The sequence below is a fragment of the Pteronotus mesoamericanus genome, unplaced genomic scaffold (assembly GCF_021234165.1).
Source record: "Pteronotus mesoamericanus isolate MK-2021 breed Mesoamerican mustached bat unplaced genomic scaffold, CSHL_Meso_final contig_256, whole genome shotgun sequence".
Lineage (NCBI taxonomy): Eukaryota > Metazoa > Chordata > Mammalia > Chiroptera > Mormoopidae > Pteronotus > Pteronotus mesoamericanus.
In genome coordinates, this window is record NW_026555108.1 from 3284307 (window position 1) to 3301278 (window position 16972).

Here is a 16972-nt window from a genome sequence, read left to right on the forward strand (position 1 = left end):
GCTCAGGGTGTGGTGCCTGAGACCGCCTGTGGTGGCGAGTTGTTCCGCATCCCTGGGCCCAGGGGCCCCCACGTACTGATTTCCATGCGCTGGGAGCTCCTCCAAGGCGAGGCTCAGTGGGGTTCCTCTGCGGGACACAGGGCAGGCCCAGCTCAGAGGCTAGCACAGGTTTGGTGCTCAGGACACATTGGTGAACTTGAAACCCGAGGGACCATGGGCTTGGATTGAAAAGGGCCCACTTTCCACACAGATCCTGACTTCCTCTTGGGTTCCCTTAAGGAGTAATTTTTCCCTACCTCAGGGGCCTGAATCATTACATCTGAGGCCCTGCTAGGGTGGGGCAGGATGTGGAGCCCCGGAGTCACCAGCCCTGGCTGTGGCAGGGAGTAGTCCCAGCCCTACTACTGAAGCCCCTGTAGCTGAGGTCGACAGGTCGAGACAGAAAGTCTGGGCCATGACCAGGTGTGAGCAGTGTGTGGAGCACGCTTAGACATAAAGAGTTCTCTCCTCTTTCCTCGGCCACCCTCCCCACCCAGGATTAGGCGTTGGCACATTCGGAAGTTGCTTCTGCCTTCCCTGGTTTTCCCAGCCTAGCAGCAGAGCCTCATCTCTCTCATCCCACACCTGGTCTGGGATTCGCCTCCCTCCCAAAGGGCACTCAGAAGGTGGAAAGTGGACTCCGAGGCTGATTCTGAAGTTGGCAGGGCCCTTGGGGATGTGGCCAGGGACACAGATGAACTTTCCTAGGCCTAGTGGAGGCCTAACCCCTTGGAGGACTGTGAGTCAAGAGTAGGGTCCTGGCCATCCTAAAGGCTGCTGCTTTGCAGGCACGAACAACCTTTGTTAAGTCAGCATGTAAGCCAGAAGGGGCTGGAAAGGTGGCAAGTCAGTATGGTAAAGGGGAATGGGCATGGGCTCTGGAGATAGATAAACCAGGGTTCAAATCCTGCTTCCACCACCAAGCGGCTAGGCAGCCTTAGATGAGTCACTTCTCCTCCCTGAGCCTTAGTTTCACTCTTATGTAAAATAGGGCTAGTGGAAGTCATCTCAGAGGATTGGGAAAGGAAATGCATCTAACACAGTTCTTGGCACAGAGTCAGGATCTAGTAAAAGCGGCAGGCCGTTTTGATGTCCTGCCGTGTACTTGGCAGGATCCTCGTCTCTAAGCTGGAGTTTGATATGCCCTTGCATCTTGTTCTTGTCTTTCCTTGCTCACACCCCAGCAAGGGGCCCAGCTTGGATCTGAGGGACCCTAGACAGTTCCTTCCTCCCTATATACCCAAATCTCTCTCACTTCGTACGCCTTGTCCTTGAGAGTAGGAGGGGCCCAGCTTTTCTTTTTATATTTTCTCCCAAATAGAGGTCCACTCTACAGTCAAAGAGATTACCAGAGAATAGTGAGAGACTCAGTAGCTCAGCCTCCTGCTTACGTGAGACAAAGGCATGAAACTGCATAAATGGTAGAGCACTTCCGTGGCTCAAATGGTTCCTCAACTATTTCCATAAAGAAACAGCAAGGGGACTTCATATCCTTGGAAGAGCCCTAAACCCAACCCCAAACCCAGAACTTTCTCCCGTGCTTTCTCTTCTTTCCCACACTGGGGCTCGGTTCTTGCCAAAGTCACCACGTCTATTCCAGGTCTTGTGTTCAAGCGCGTGTGCCGGGCTTGTGTGTGCCACGCTCCTGCTCAGTGAGAGCACCGTTTGTCCCATGCGCCCGCAATGCTATGAAAGACCAGTAGGGGGAGACATTAGCACGTCAGTGAGTCTGTTAGGGTCCGACCGGGGCGAGCGGGTCGGACCGGGAGGGTCTGAGCTGTGGGATGGAGCCAAAGTTTTAAGCAAGGAAGCGAGGAGGGGCGGGGAGAATGGGCCAGGGCTGGGAGACAAAGACCCAGATGGCGAGGCCGGGAGGGGCTGGAGTCCGGTGTCTTGGGGCTGGAACGCCCGCTTTTGCTTTTTCAAAAGGCGCCTGCCCTGCGCCCTTTCCTCTTTGCCCTCGAGGTGTCTTTCTTTATCGAGGTGCCGTCTTATCCCCGCTGGCCTATCCCGAGGCCTTGCTTGGGCCTGCAGACAGGACAGGACTCGAAATCTAGACATCTAGGGCTCTCCCCCAAATCAGAAATTCCGAAGGCCTTGTCCCTAGGGGTGAAAAACTCAACTCTCCCCCCCGCCCGGGATCCCGTATTCGACCCCTCCGAATCTCTACCACCCACTGCTATCCGTTCGTAATGTGTTCAGGGCTCCGGGTCCAAGCGCAAGAGGACTCTGCATTGCGAGGGCGGAAGGAGGAATGGCCCCCAGAGGCTTACGGGAGACTGGCCCGGGAGCAAACAGGCTATCCTTGCCACAGAGCTGAGCACAGAGCAGGACTTCAAGGTTCTCGCGTGCGTAAAGAAGATAATAGAAGTACTACTTTCCTGGGATACTTGTAACAGGGCTTGTGTGGCCCAGGTCAGTGGGTCGGAGTGTTGACCAGGCACATGGGGAGGAGAGGAGGCCGACGGCTCTAGAGGAGCGCCAACTTCCCACGGGGTGAGCGCTCTGGGAACAGGACTAGGCGGGACCCACCCCTAACCGCAGGAGCCGCACACTCAGATTGGTGCCATCGAGAGCGCGGCGTCCTTAAGAGCTCCCTGAAGCCCCTCCCCGTTCCTGTTCTGGGGGCGTGGTACGGGGCAAGGACCCCGTAACGAAGCTTGCTATTGGCTAAGAGCAGTAGGATTGGCCTTGCGTTCGCCTGAGCAAGGGAGTAGACAGCTCAGCGGCGGCGGAGGGAGTCTATGCGCGCTGGACAGCAGTGGGAGGTGTGTGAGGCTCGCACCGGCCGCAGACCCTCAGGCGCAATCGCCGGGGAGCTAGGACTCGGCAACCGGGCTGCCTGGCCACCCTGCTGAGGCTTCAGAGGCGCAAACTAATGGGACTGGCTCGCTCGGCCGCATCTCCCCGCTCTTCTAAGTGCATTGAGCGGGGCCCGCGCTGAAGTAGAAGCTGTCGAGGGGCGCGGAGCCCGGAGTCCCAGTGTGGCCTGGAGGAACGGAACCCGTGTTAGGGCGACCCAGGCGGGAGCCCCCGGACCGCGCTCGAGTTGTAGGGAGACTCATCCTTCTTCTGAGGGGCGCCGATCCCGGGACAGTCGAGGCGTCGGGGTGGCCACCGAGTCCCCAGCGGGGAGACCTCGTCTGGGAAAAGGTGCTCAGTCCCCAGCAGTCTCGGGGAGCAGAGCAGAATCGGGCGGGAGCACCCGGGGGCGCAGAGCCCCCGTCGCGCCTGGTGCAGCGGAAAGGTCAGGGGAGCGAGCCCTCGCAGGCCGTAGCCCATGCCCGGGTTGGGGGCGGCTGCCCAGTGAGTCCTCCTGGCCGGCCGGGCGGAGAAGAGCGACACCGAAGCCGGCGGGAGGAGAGCACTTCAAGGCCGGCGGGCGCGGAGGATGGGAGCCTGAGCGGCTCGGAGCGCAGCGCGGCACGGGAAGGCGAGGCGAGCTTTGCTGAGGAGGCGCCAGGGGATCACGAACTGCAGCCTGCCCCCGGGAAGATGGCCCGGCCTGGGCAGCGTTGGCTCGGCAAGTGGCTTGTGGCAATGGTCGTGTTGGCGCTGTGCCGGCTTGCCACGCCGCTGGCCAAGAACCTGGAGCCCGTGTCCTGGAGCTCCCTCAACCCCAAGTGAGTAACTTATCTGCTCTGGTCCCTGGGGGTGGGAGGGAGGAACTCCTTCGGGGTGAGGCCGCGCGCCCCTGAGTGTGAGTGGGGAGGTGTTCGGAAGAGGAGCGGCGCCCCATTTTGTCTCTGCCTTTTTCGAGCGTGTTTTCCTGCGGGCGGGCGGGGCAGGGTGCGGCGGGGTGGGGTGGGGGCACTTGGCTGGGTTGTGACCCTGCGGCTTGTGGGCCCTCTCCTCCCCACGTCCCAGATCAAGTCGAGATGGTCGCGCCAGCCGTGGCTGGGAGTCCGGGCGCTCAGGAGCGCACTAGAGGGCTGGGTGGTGGTGGTGGCGAGAAGGCAAGCCCCTTGTGGGGCCCCTGAGAACGTGGCGGTTTTCGCCCAGAGCCTTTCGGGGGGCAAGCTTGACCTGGGCGGGGGATGAGGCCGGAACATAGGCTCCTCGTTTGTTTAGCTGTGAAGGGACCCCGGCGCGGGACTCCGTGCTTGGGGCGGGTGGCAGCGCCCCTGTATCCATTCCGGCTTCTCCCATTTTCATTTCTCTTTCTTCCCTGTTTGCGTCCCTAGCTTTCTGCTTTGCCGTCTCTTCTAGCCCCCCTTTTCTCCCTGCCGGGCCTTGGAAGGGCGGGCGCCGCTTCCAGGCTCACAAAGGCGGCGGGTGGAGAGGGGCGGAGTGGAAGAGGGGTTTGCGGGGGGGGGGGGGGGTTCGATCCAGCGCGCCCGTCGGGGGTCCAGAGGAGCCGGTGGCAGAGATTCGAAGGCGCCCAGGAGAGCGCGGCTCAGCCTGGGAAGGAGGCGGGTGGGGAGTGAAGGATTTGAAGGATTCCTGCCCAGGCGGTCCATTGGCCCCCACCCTATGTCTCTCAGACTGGGGAGCTGTGCGTAGTTTTCCCCAAGGGGTTGGGGAGGCAGCTATGTAGAGGAGATCCTTTCTTTTTTTCCCCTCCTCCTTCCCCTTCACAATCACTACCCCTCCATCCCCGGCAACACACACACCCTTCAGGGCGGTGGCTCACTGGTTTCTGGGCTGTTAGTGGGGAGTCGATGGGGCTGTGTGGTGACCTCTGGACCTCTTTCTCTTCTGGCATCCAGGACTGAGGTTGAAACTCGGGGTCAAATTGCTCTTCCTTCCTGTTTTCTTGAGGTCCCTGCAGTGTGCACATAGATATCCCCCACTTAGTGGAAAAGTGGGGGGCCTCGGCCTGCCCTGTGTGTGCTCTCCCATTCCCTGTATCTGAAATCTTTTCCTGTCCACTCTCCTGGGCGCCCCGCTAACTTCCTAGGCTCCTGCCTGCCTCAGCCTCTTAGGTCCCAGGGACAGTGCCCCTTTCCGCCCTGGAGTGGGGAGTGAGGGAAGAATGCCTCAGTAATTCTCTTCTCTTTGGGCTAAGGTAGGGTCCTATTTACTGGTTGGTGGGGTAGCTAAACCAGGATCGAGGAGAGGGCTCTGTTTCAGTACAAGAAAGAGATTAGCAAGACTTTCCCCCCACCCGCAGCCAAATTGGGCACAATGCTCTAACAGTAGGGATTCAAAGTGGTCTGGGGGCCCTGGGCCACTGAGCCCAGGGGGAAAGGTTGTAAAGTGCCCAGTTCTCCCCTGTAAGGGTGGAGGCTGGAAATGCTCCCTCTTGAGCCAGGAGAGCTGAAAGCTGCCTGGGGTAGCCCATCATAGGGGCTCATGGGAGTGACCTAATTGCTCTCTCGGGTCTCTAACCAGAGATAGCAGGCAGCTCCACAGCTGGAAGGGAGCCCTCCTGCAGAGTTGGGGGGGTGGAGCTGGGAGAAACTAGATCTCTCTGAGCTTCCTCCTTTTTGTGTTTTGAGCCTTTAGTGCCCTGGACTGGTTTACAGGTTTTTGAGGTCCAACACCACTGCACCCCACTTCAAGCCAAGTGCAGGCATCCTGTGGGGTGGGGGTGATGGCTGAGGACTCCATTGGACCTGCCCGAATTCCATCCTATAATTGACCAGATTCTGGGAATGGTTGAGGACTGGTCCTGTACCCCTGGCGCTGCGCCGCCCCGCCCCCCCCCCCGCCCCATTCCATTTTCTCTCAGGGGTCTGGAATGCAGCCGCCATTGAGGGGGGGCAAGAAGACAGGAGGGAGGCGCTGCCCTCCTCTCGACTGGAGCTCTGGGGGCTGCCTCTGCCACCGCGCCCAACCTTCAGGCTGCCACAGCCTTTCAAATAAACAGTCTCACTCTGTTGCTCTGTCCGTGTCCCTCTGTGTCTCTGGCCTGAGATCCCCCTCTCAGGTCCTTGTCAGTTGGCCCTCTCTGCCCTCTGATCCTTGCTCACCTCCCCTCTCCAGCCAGACTCGCCAGCTCTCCCTCTTTCTCACACTCCCTCTCACTCTTAGTCACTCTCTGCCTCTTTTTCTCAAGTCCTTTTGTTTCTCGCACATGCCCGTGCTCTCCCTCACAGGCTCATATTCTCTCTTCCCTCCCCTCTTCCTCCCGGCTTTTGGTCTGTCTCCTCGGCCCTGTCAGGAGCTGGCAACTACCCTCCCCAAAGTCTCCCAGCGCTTATAAAACCTGCTTAATTGCTTCCTCGTTGGGAAAAAAAATCAAAATAAAGAAGTGGTGAGGCCAGAGGTATGTTTCCAGGTTCCGGGGCGCACCCGGAGCCCTGACCGGCAGAGGGGACCGGGAAGGGCCAGCTCAACACTCCCAGCCTCTTCCCCACATTGGTACTGGGCCCTCCCAGTGTGGTAAACCCTGGGTGGCAAGGGCTTCTGCCTCTTTGGCCCCTCTTGTCAGCTTTGTCCGATGGGCACAGGGTGGGGAAGTGGGTTTGGTCCCACTAGATGTTGGGAGAAACCAGAGTGTGTGCCTGCACTTGGGTGGGGGCTGTGATGGAAAGTCCCAGGGTGGCCCCCCTCCCCCAGCCTCTTCCCCTGAGAGCTTGGGGCAGCCGGCAAACCTCACACTTGAGTCCTCAGCCAAGTCCAGCTGCTGCAGTTCAGTCTCTCAGTCCCATTCTGACCCCTTCTTGCCCCCCACTCAGGTTCCCCCACCTCCAGGGAGTGGGAATGTGCCTGAGATCACATTACACCTTCTCTACAAGGGGGTGGGGGTGGGGGTTCAGCTTGGCGTTCAGGACCCTTGACTCCATCTAGTATGGGTGGGGGCAGCTGCAGACCCCAACCCAGGCTTGCCTGCTCTAAGCCGAAGTGTTGTCCCCAGCCCCCTCACAGCTGTTCCAGCTCACAGTCCTGGGGAGGCCAGCTTATGGGGCCCCTTTCCGGGGCGGCTAGGGACCTGACCTCCTCTACTCTGTGGCTGATTGGCCACAGGTGGGGGTCTGAGAGCGATGGGAACCCAGCAGCTCCTTGAGTTCCCTGTTCCTCTCCCTCCCCACCCCCACCCCGTGCAGCCAGGCCAGGGCCAGAAGGGCCTGTGAGGCTGGGGGCTGAATCAAGGGTTCCCTTTCTCCCCTCAGGCTCTCCACTGCCTCAACAACTCAGTGGATGATGATGGGCGGGCCCTGGATGCTACTGTGCTTTGTGGTTTATCTGGGGTTGGGACTACAGAAAGGGTGGGCCAGCCAGGAGGCTGCTGGTTGCCATGGGAATGCCAGGTTCGGGGGCAGGATCTACCCTGTGATTATTAGGGGAGCTGAGGTGGGGGATGCTCACCAGCTACATTTGGGGTTCCTTGCCTCGTGCCCCACAGCAGCCCCCTGCCTCCTGGGTGTGTTGGTATGGTAGTCGTTTGGGGCGGGGGTGTTAGCAGCCAACATTGTAAGCTTCTTACATCTAAACAGCTCTGTACTTGGCATGCTAACTAACAGGCAGCACCTTGCTACTCACAAGCATCCTCATATGTGAGCTCATCAGATATTTCAAACAGCCCTGGGAAGCTGGAATCACCCCCATTTCCCAGATGAGGAGGCATACACACAGAAAAAGGAAGTGACTTGTCTGTGAGAGTCAGTCAGCCCGTAGGGGTAGAACTGTGCTGTGTGCCATTCTGCCCATGCCATTCTGCTGCCTTGGACTCTAGAAGAGATGGGAATTCAAGGTGGAGATTGGGAATGGGAAGAGTCACTGGCTCACTACCCCTGGGTTCCCCTCTCACCTCACAGGTGTGTGTGCATCTGTCCTTGTGACTCAGGCCCTGCCTGCGTGGGATGAGCAGTGCTCTGACTTCCTCATTTGACTTTGCTGGGCCTACCTCTGCAGAGAGCCTGCTCTGGTGACCTGAACCAGAGGCAGCCAACTCGCTACCTGGCATCCTCCCTCTTGAGCTCTGAACAGCACCTTTGCTTCCTCTCTGGGCCAGGAATCTTCCTCTCAGGGACCCCACAGAAAGCAGACAATGAGGAAAGGAGGGTTAAGCCCCTAGTGGACCCTATAGCATTGGCCAGGTGGGGCAGATGGGAGGGCATAGTCCAGTGTGGGTGGGGAGGGTGACTTCCTGTGGCACTCCTGGCTTCCCTGCCTCCGACAGTGCTGTGTGTGTGTGTGTGTGTGTGTGTGCGCGCGCGCGCGCGCGCGCGCGCGTGCGCGCGTGTGCCAGGACCCAGCTGCTGTTCCTGCCCACCCACGCCTGGGCGGGCACTGCTGGGACACGCCAGGCCTGCTTCAGCCGCCTCAGGGGCTGGGTGGAGCTGGGGGAGTGAAAGAGGAGCCTTTAATTTGGGGGCTCCCCACCCTTGCTGGGATGAGAGCAGACTTGAGCTCTGGCTTGGGGTCTGTCCTCCACTGGTTCTCCCGCACTGGGGGTGGGGTGGGGTGGGGTGCAGGTATGGTGGTGCTGGGGTCACCCAATCAAGGCTGTGGCTAGAGTCTTCCGCCAACCTTCGACTAGCATGGCCTGGGACCAGGCTCTCTATTCAGCCACTGTGTGATCACAGGTTCCTAGAGCCTGAGGTAAGGATGAGGAGAAAGGAAGTGTAGATCTGGTCAGACGTGGGCAGCTCTCTGGGCACGACTCCACACCTTAAGCTCTCCCCCCTGGAGATGGTGCCTGTGTGGGCAGAGAGGCGCTCAGGTGGACAAAAGAAGCAGGGGGCAGTTGGCCCCTGGCCGGTCTAGGGCCTTGGAGGCTACTGCCCAGACCCTTCAGGCTTCTTCTATTCCAGGATTCTTTTTTCTAAACTCAGTAGGAAGGCTCTGGGAGAGACTGGGGCTAGGGCACAGGGGGAAAGGCAGGCCCCAAAGCAGGAGCTTGACTGTTCAGGCTGCCTCCCCTAAGTCCTTTTACTCCCTGGGGTGGCTCGCTGGGGTCCTGGGGCTATCAGATGCTAAGAAGGGAAGGCCTCAGGGGTAACCATGACGACCTGCTTCAGGCTTCCTGCTGGGCCATGTCAATCCCCTTAGTTTCCAGAAAAGGGCATTGTCTGGGGGTGGCCCCAGGCAGGAAAGCTTGACTTGATAATGGGCGCAATAGTAGCTTTTGAAAAGTGGGGGATAAAGAGTTTAACTTGGGGGCAATCTCTTCCTCCTCCTCTCCTGCCCCTACTCCTAACCTGGAGAGTATGAGACGAGACCTGCAGGGTCCCCCTGTACAATATGACTGGTGTTGTGCTTGGCTTCGTGGCCTCACTCTCTCACTGGATACATAGCCAGCCATTGTGGCCCCTTGCCCCTTTCTTGGGCCTCTCATAGACCAAAAAGCAGTTTTCCAGCAGTGGGGAAGGTGCTGATTAGGCACCATGATGGGGGGTCAGAGTCAGGGAAGACAGGTCTCCTCAGGCTCTTCTCCCTACTGCACTTGAGGGGAAGGTAAGTTTCCCTCCGCCAGCTGCTATGCAAATGAACTGATGAATATTTATGAACTCTGTTCACTGAGGTTCAGGAGAGTCTGAGGGGTGTTGGGGGCAAGAGTCCTCTCTTCTTTCCCTGCCGCCACCTACCGCAGAGACATCCGGTCCCCCCATGTCTTGGGTTCCAGGTAACCCTGAGTAGCTGGAAGCCCTGTGTTCCAGTTCCAGGGCTCCACATCCTCAGTGGGGATGGGAGACTGCTCAGGGCAGACAGGACACCCTGGTGAGTAAGCCAGGACCAGGTGGTTAGAAAGCTGAGCTGGCCTGTACCCCCTTGCATGTCCTCTATGTTCCTGCTGTCACCCCCAGGGAGGGTCTTGTTGAGGTACAGCTGTGCAAGGTGTTCATAGACCCCTTAGTTAACATCCAGGGTGAGTTTTATCTCCTCAGGTTTGGCTCTGAGTGCCTCCCTTCCATGGAAACATTCATCTGATCACTCATGCCTTCGCATGGGGAGCCTGGACTCAGTGGGTCTCAAAGCTTCCTTCTGGCTCTAAGGAATTAGAAGCCGTCTAATCAGGCTGTCTGGATGGAACCAATGTAAAGATTGGAAAGTGAAAAGTACCTTGGCAATTATAGAGGCTTTGGTGAAACTTCTTGGCTCTTTATGGTACACGGAGTAGGGATGTTCTCTCTGAAATATTTATGTATGCGCCCATCCTATGCCTGCCCCCTTTTTGGTCCTCTGGGGTGCAGTAAAGTTAGGTACCAAGGGGGAGAAGTCACTGTGGCCCTTACCATCCCACACAGCAAGATGGCAGACCCCAGCTTGGTGGAGCCTCACTCAGCATGGAGAGAGGGCTGCCTTTCTTCATAGCCTTTATCTGCTTGGTCTAGTTCCCCTACTGTCCTCCTTGGCTGTCATTTCCCTCCTTTGAGTGAGGACACTGAGCTCCTTGTTGGCCCTCGTACCTTGAAGTCCCCACTGTGGTACGTACCCTCATGAAGTGGAACCATGCTCTTCCACTCTTGGCTTCATTCTTGTGAAGTACTGCCTTCAGCTCTTCATTGTCCTTCCTGCTAGAAAATCTGTCCCTGGGGAGATGAAACCCACAGTGTGTGTTGCAGCCCTCAGAGCCTTTCAATCTGGCCCCAGCTGAGCTTTTCCACCTCTTCCTCTACCAATTCCTGACCTGGGTTTTGTGTCCCAGCCACTGCTGTTCACTCTTTTTCAATTCATCAATTATCTATTTATTTTTACTTTTTTATTGAATTTATTGGGGTGACGTGGGTTTCAGATGTACAATCCTATATCATCTGTATATTGTATTGTGAGTTTCCCCCCGCCACCAAATCAATGCTGTTCACTCTTGCTGTGTGTTGTCTTCTTATTCATTACCCAGAACCCCGTTTCTTCCACTCTTTCTGTTGAGTCATCTCTGACCATTGTGTTACTTCCGCTTGCTGCCTCCAGCCCTTGCTGTTTGAAGTACTCTTCTCACACATAAGCTACAGATAGCCTGGCACTGTCTATGGCTAGAGTGTTGGCCATTTACTTTTCTGACCCACACCAGGCAGTAAAGTCCTTAAAGATGGGATCACATCCTTTCTTCCTATCCACCCTATCGAAGAAAGAAGACTGGGCTCATAGGTACTGTCAGTGTCTAGCTGCCTGCCTCTTGGAGTCAAACATGTTGAGTGCCTACTGTGTGCTAGGTGCTCTGCATATGCCATTGCATCTGTCCTCTACACCCATAGAGAGGAAGGCTCTTACCTCCCACAATTTATGATGGGGGAAACAGAAGCTCAGGAAGAATAGGCAGCACATCCAAGGCTACAGAACTAGTAAGGACCCTGTCTGTGTGATTCCAAAGTCTGTCTTCTTTCTCTCACATAGTACTGCTAGCTCCCAGCTCCAGCCCGACCAGGCTCAGAGGTGGCCAAGAGAGCACCACTTTTTTACCATATGCTCAGGCAAGGACAGAGGGATGTGAATAGATGGCCCTGGGCAGCTGCCCTGCCCTCCTATTCCCCACTGCCTGGCCTTCCAGAGAAGAAGACAGACCTGCCTCAGATGGCATTTGCCCATCTCCTCTCAGGATCTGGAACAGAGGCAGTGTGGAGGTGGGGGGATGAAAACACAGATGAGGGAGGTTCCTGGGGCCCTATGTTATGTGATCTATTATCTCTGCTTTGGCCCCTTCTTCTTCTGTTCTTAGGAGTGGCACCGGTGAAGTTTGGGGATTCTGGCTCTTGCATACTGGGGTGAGATATGTCCAGATAGGACACCACATAGTAGGAGTGAGGAGTGGGAAGATCTCTGTGGAACCACACCTGGCCAGAGACTGTGCCCATTACCTCTGGGCTCCTGGAGATGCCTGTTTCTGTCTCCTTATCATGCTGAAGATTAGCAAAACTGGGGGGAGAAGGTATGGGTCCCAGGCAGGTTGAGCTCCCCCGGTCATTGGCTGGGAGCAGTGCCTAAGGCAAGTGTGGGCTTGTGTGTATGTTGCGCGCATGCGCGTATGCACATGTGTGCAGAGGAAGTGCTAGCAGTGGCTATAAAGGAATGTGAGTGTGATCGCAGTAGGAGGAGGATTGGGCTGCCACCTCCAGGCAGCACAGGCCTGACACCTTGGTACCCAGCCCATTGGCCACGTCAACCCCCTGCGGAAATGCCACATTAGGACAAAGGGCTCCCCCAGCTAGGCAGTGCCCCACCCTACCGAACAGTCAAAGCCTGGCAGCCTTACCCATGGGCCACCCCTTCCACACCCTGCTAGCAGTGTGGCTCTCTCTCCCCACCCCCAACCCTAGCATGGAGGAAAGACAGAATTCCTGTTCTTGCCATTTTCACTCAGGAGGCCTAGCCGCCCCCACCCCATTGTCTACTCCCCTGGCTCAGGAGATAGCCTGAAAACCGCAACCCTGAGGCTGACCCTCTCTTCCCTTCTGGTCAGGTTCCTGAGTGGGAAGGGCCTGGTGATCTACCCAAAGATTGGAGACAAGCTGGACATCATCTGTCCCCGAGCAGAAGCGGGGCGGCCCTATGAGTACTACAAGCTATACCTGGTTCGGCCTGAGCAGGCAGCTGCCTGCAGCACCGTGCTTGACCCCAATGTGCTGGTCACCTGCAATCGGCCAGAGAAGGAAATCCGCTTCACCATCAAGTTCCAGGAGTTCAGCCCCAACTACATGGGCCTGGAGTTCAAGAAGCACCATGATTACTACATTACCTGTGAGTCCCTGCCCATTATGGGGTTCTGTCCTATCCTGTAGCAGCGGCAGCTTCTAAGTAGTACAATGAGACTGCATACAGTTAGGGCCCTGTCTGATCTGGTCTGCTTTGAAGATGGGAATGTGCCCCTCCCAGCCTGGCCTTGGAATTCTGGCCCAATATTCACCAAGGGCCCACTGCCAGCTCGCCTTGGCTCTAGAAGTTGAGTGGGAGAGGACTCCAATTTGTGGTACTCTCTTATTTTCTTTGCCCACCTAAGATCTAATCTTAGGAAGAGCAGAGTTGGCAGAGCCCTTTGGGATCAGCCAGCTATTCGGCCTGTGTCTTCATGGGAAACTGCCACCCCAAGAAGGGAAGGAACTTCTTGCCGTAGATCACACAGGGAGTTAGGGATAGGATTGGGACTCCAACCCAGTTCTCCTGACCCCAAATCCAGGATTCCTTCCCATCTTTGTAGAAGCCTCCCTCAAGATTTCAGTTCCGATTGTTTTGCCTCTGAGCAACATTGCCCGATAAGGAGATCCATGTTAGTATCCACTGAGAAAGAACAGCCAGGGCTGGTCATGACCAGCACCCTTGGGGAGGGGCTAGTCCCTGGCCAGGCTGGACAGGGCTGGCCGCTTAGTTCCTGTGGGAGAGAGAAGTAGAAAGGGTCACAAGTAGGTGGGGGCTGCTTACCGCTCTCCGGTCTCCGCCTCCCAGGTTTGTCGTGATGGGGGCATTAGGGTTTCTGGCTAATGCAGGCATACCTGTCTCTCCCCTTCATGCCACTGGCCCCTTGCTGCAGCTACATCCAATGGGAGCCTGGAGGGACTGGAGAACCGGGAGGGAGGCGTGTGCCGCACGCGCACTATGAAGATCGTCATGAAGGTTGGACAAGGTGAGTCCCCAGTCTGAGGGCCCCTGGTTAGGCCTTGGCAACAGATGTCCCTGACTGGGTGTGGGTGTGTTGGGAGTGGGGGGCACGACAGAGTTACAGTAGCTGATGTCTAGTATACCATACACGTCACACTTGGCCCACCTGGGATGACTGAGGCCCCCATGCTGGTGGGGTCCCTTCCCCTCACCTGTCCTGTCCCCATCCACAGACCCCAATGCTGTGACACCTGAGCAGCTGACTACTAGCCGGCCCAGCAAGGAGGCAGACAACACTATCAGGATGGCCACGCAGGCCCCCGGTGGTCGGAGCTCCTTGGGTGACTCTGACGGCAAGCATGGTGAGTACACAAGGGTCTCTCGGAGCGCAGTTCCGTTGCCCGCTGCCCTTTCAGGCCCTGTCTCTGAAGAAAGGCAGGAAGGAGCCCAGCCTGAAATCTGCTATGTGCCCCTAACTGTTCCTCCCCTCGCTTCCCTTGCTCAGAGACTGTGAACCAGGAAGACAAGAATGGCCCAATGGGGAGCGGAGGCAGCAGTGGGGACCCTGACAGCTTCTTCAACTCCAAGGTGGCACTGTTTGCAGCTGTGGGCGCCGGCTGCGTCATCTTCCTGCTCATCATCATCTTCCTGACGGTTCTGCTACTAAAGCTGCGCAAGCGGCACCGCAAGCACACACAGCAGCGGGCGCCCGCCCTCTCGCTCAGTACCCTGGCCAGTCCCAAGGGGGGCAGTGGCACGGCGGGCACCGAGCCCAGCGACATCATCATCCCTTTACGGACTACAGAGAACAACTACTGCCCCCACTATGAGAAGGTGAGTGGGGACTACGGGCATCCCGTCTACATCGTCCAGGAGATGCCGCCCCAGAGCCCAGCGAACATCTACTACAAGGTCTGAGAGCCCGGCGCGGCCTCAGGCCCTGAGGGACAGTCGGCCGGGACCGCACCTCTCCTTTCTCCCCACGCCCTTCCCCTTGCCAGCTGTGCCCACCTTTGTATTTAGTTTTGTAGTTTCTTGGCTTTTATAATCCCCCTTTTGCCCTGCCCCTGGGCTTCGGAGGGGGTGCTTGTGCCCCCAGCCCCCATGCTCTTGTGCCTTCCCCCTCTGGCCAGGCCTCTGGGCTCTGCGGGGGCGCCCCTTCTTGGAGGGCAGGGTTGGACGCTGATGGACAGCAGGCAGGGGGACGCCCCCTGGCCCTGCCCCCCTCGCCCCCTATTCCCCTTCCCAGGACTGCTTGTCCGCTATCATCACTGTTTTTAATGTTTTTATGTTCAATTTTTAGCTGTCAACTCATTTTCATCTGTTTTTTGGAAGAAAAATGGAAAAGGCAGCCCCTCCCCAGGTTTTCTGAGCCTGGCTCAGCCCAGTATAAGGAGCCAGGGGCAGGATGTGGCCAGCCAGGATGCATAGGATGGCATTTCTTTTATAAACTCCTTGTTATTGGGGGAGTGGGGAGACAGGCCAGGGCTGTTCTTGCCCATGAGGGAAGACGACAGTGCCATTGGGCAAGGTGTCTCACCCTCCCCTTCCGACCCTTCTGCTACAAAGCTGATCTTGGCAATGGGGTAGTGGCTGCCACCCTTCCACCAAAAAAAAAAAAAAAAATTCCTTCCTTGTGGGATTCTTGGGCATCTCCTGCCTCCCTCACTCTCACGGTAATTAACGTCTTAATTGGCTGTTGCCTGGGGAACAGGAGAGCTGCTGCAGGCAGATGACCTCATGGGGGGTGGAGGGAGGTGAGGTGCCCAGGTGGCTATTTGCCCTGCAGAGCTGGGAGTTCTCCCTTCTCCCCCTCCCCCCGCCCTGTTCTCTCCTCACCTTTGGCCCCCTTTGGCCCAGTGGGGAGACAGAGGCCCAGGGCAGAGACCTAAGCGGGTATAAGGCCAGGTGGCCTGCTCCTTTTCTGGGCTCTAGCACAGGTGGGTGCTCCCCCAACCCAGCTCTCATTGGCCCCCTAATCTAGGGCTGGGGCCTGGAAATAGGAAGAGGCTACCCAGGGCTGGGCCAGCACGCCGTGCACTTTGACCCCGGCTCCTTGCCAGCACGGCTGCTAACAGACTGCCACTTGAATGCGCCTTGCAGGCGCTCCAGAGTGGCCATGGAAGGAGCTGGGCCTTACACCATCCACCTCCACACTGCCTCCTGGCCAGCTGCCTACCCCAGTGCCAGGTGGGAGAGAGAGGGAGCAGAACAGCCAGCCCCTTCCAGGTGGCAGTCGGAAGGGTTTTTTGTTTTTGTTTCTGTTGCCATTTGTGTAAATACTAGTCTTTTTTGGAAAAAATAATGTAAAGATGTTTTGTATAAACTCTGAATTATTTTCTTGTTGCTTTTTTCTTAGAAAAAATGACAACTAAAAAAAATTAACCACATGGAGAAATGGGTGTAAAATGGTGTCGTGATGTTGGGGAATGAAGTGTGAGCGTTTGAGTGAGTATGAGAGAGAGAGAGAGAGAGAGAGAGAGAGAGAGAGAGAGAGAGAGAGAGAGAGAGAGAGATTGGGAGACTGAAAGATTTTCTGTGCCCAAAACATGGTGCTCTGGGCAGATATAAGAAGAGGGTGGCTGTCCTAGTGGAGCAAGGTGTTTCAGTTGTTCTATGCCACATCCCGATCCCCTGCCAAGTTTCTCTGTCCTCTTATTTTTCTGGAGCCTTCGACCACTTCTCCCTCTCCGTCCTGTCATCTCTGTGGCATAGGGTTAGGGTTATCTGCCCAGTCTGGCACTAGGCTTAACTGGAGAGGGTGGATGGGGGAGGGGTTGTTCCCATGGGGACCTGGGTGTGTCCACAAGTACTGCCACCACCTGGCTGGGACTAGAGCTGGGACCTGCTGGCAGGCCCAGCCCTGCCCTGCCTCAGAACTCCTGGAGGGGGGTAGATATAACTTCCGAAGAGCTGGCTCTCAGCTGTAGCCCACTAGGTCCTGGGACTTCTTCAGGCTGCCCAGTTCACTTCTCAGCTGGAAGAATCTTCTGTCCCCTGTCTTCAGAGCTGGGCCACACCAGAACCCTCACCATTGGCATACTTGGGGGATTCTGGCTGGCAGCCCTGAGCACCCGGTTTCCCTCCACCGCCTGGGGGTCCGAAATTGTGGTGAGGGCCCTGAAGAGAGTTTGGCCTCACTTCCAAGGCTGAGGCCCTGACTGTCAGGGCCTGGCCCTTCCCACTCCAGCCTGGAGCAGCCTGTAGGTCTTGTGGTGGGTGGGGGGACTCCCTGTGGAGATGGCTAAGACAGATGTCAGGAGAGGAACACAAGTGAGATCCCAGCAGCTAAAAATGGGTAAGAAGGCACTGGAGGAAAGGAGGAGGAAGGAAGGGGAGGGTGAGTTCGTGATCCAGAGAAGGAAGCCCCAGTGAACCAGCCAAGGAGCAAGCTGGGCTGCTAGGGAAGTGGGAAGTGAATGGAGAAGGGAGGCGGAGAAGAGCCGCAGAGCCGCAGAGCCGCAGGATCTGCAGGGGGAGGGAAGGGAGGCTGCGCTGGAGCAGGGCTGGGCCC

At 57.2% G+C, this 16972-nt stretch overlaps 1 protein-coding gene across 1 annotated transcript; it reads left to right on the forward strand.

Annotated features, from left to right (window-relative positions):
* The first annotated feature begins 2791 nt into the window (after positions 1-2791).
* Positions 2792-15716, forward strand: EFNB1 (ephrin B1). Its single transcript, XM_054574204.1, has 5 exons — positions 2792-3662; positions 12326-12603; positions 13391-13483; positions 13692-13820; positions 13964-15716. Exons 1-5 carry the CDS (start codon positions 3535-3537, stop codon positions 14374-14376), a joined length of 1041 nt encoding a protein of 346 aa, XP_054430179.1. The 5' UTR covers positions 2792-3534; the 3' UTR covers positions 14377-15716.
* The last annotated feature ends 1256 nt before the right edge of the window (positions 15717-16972 follow it).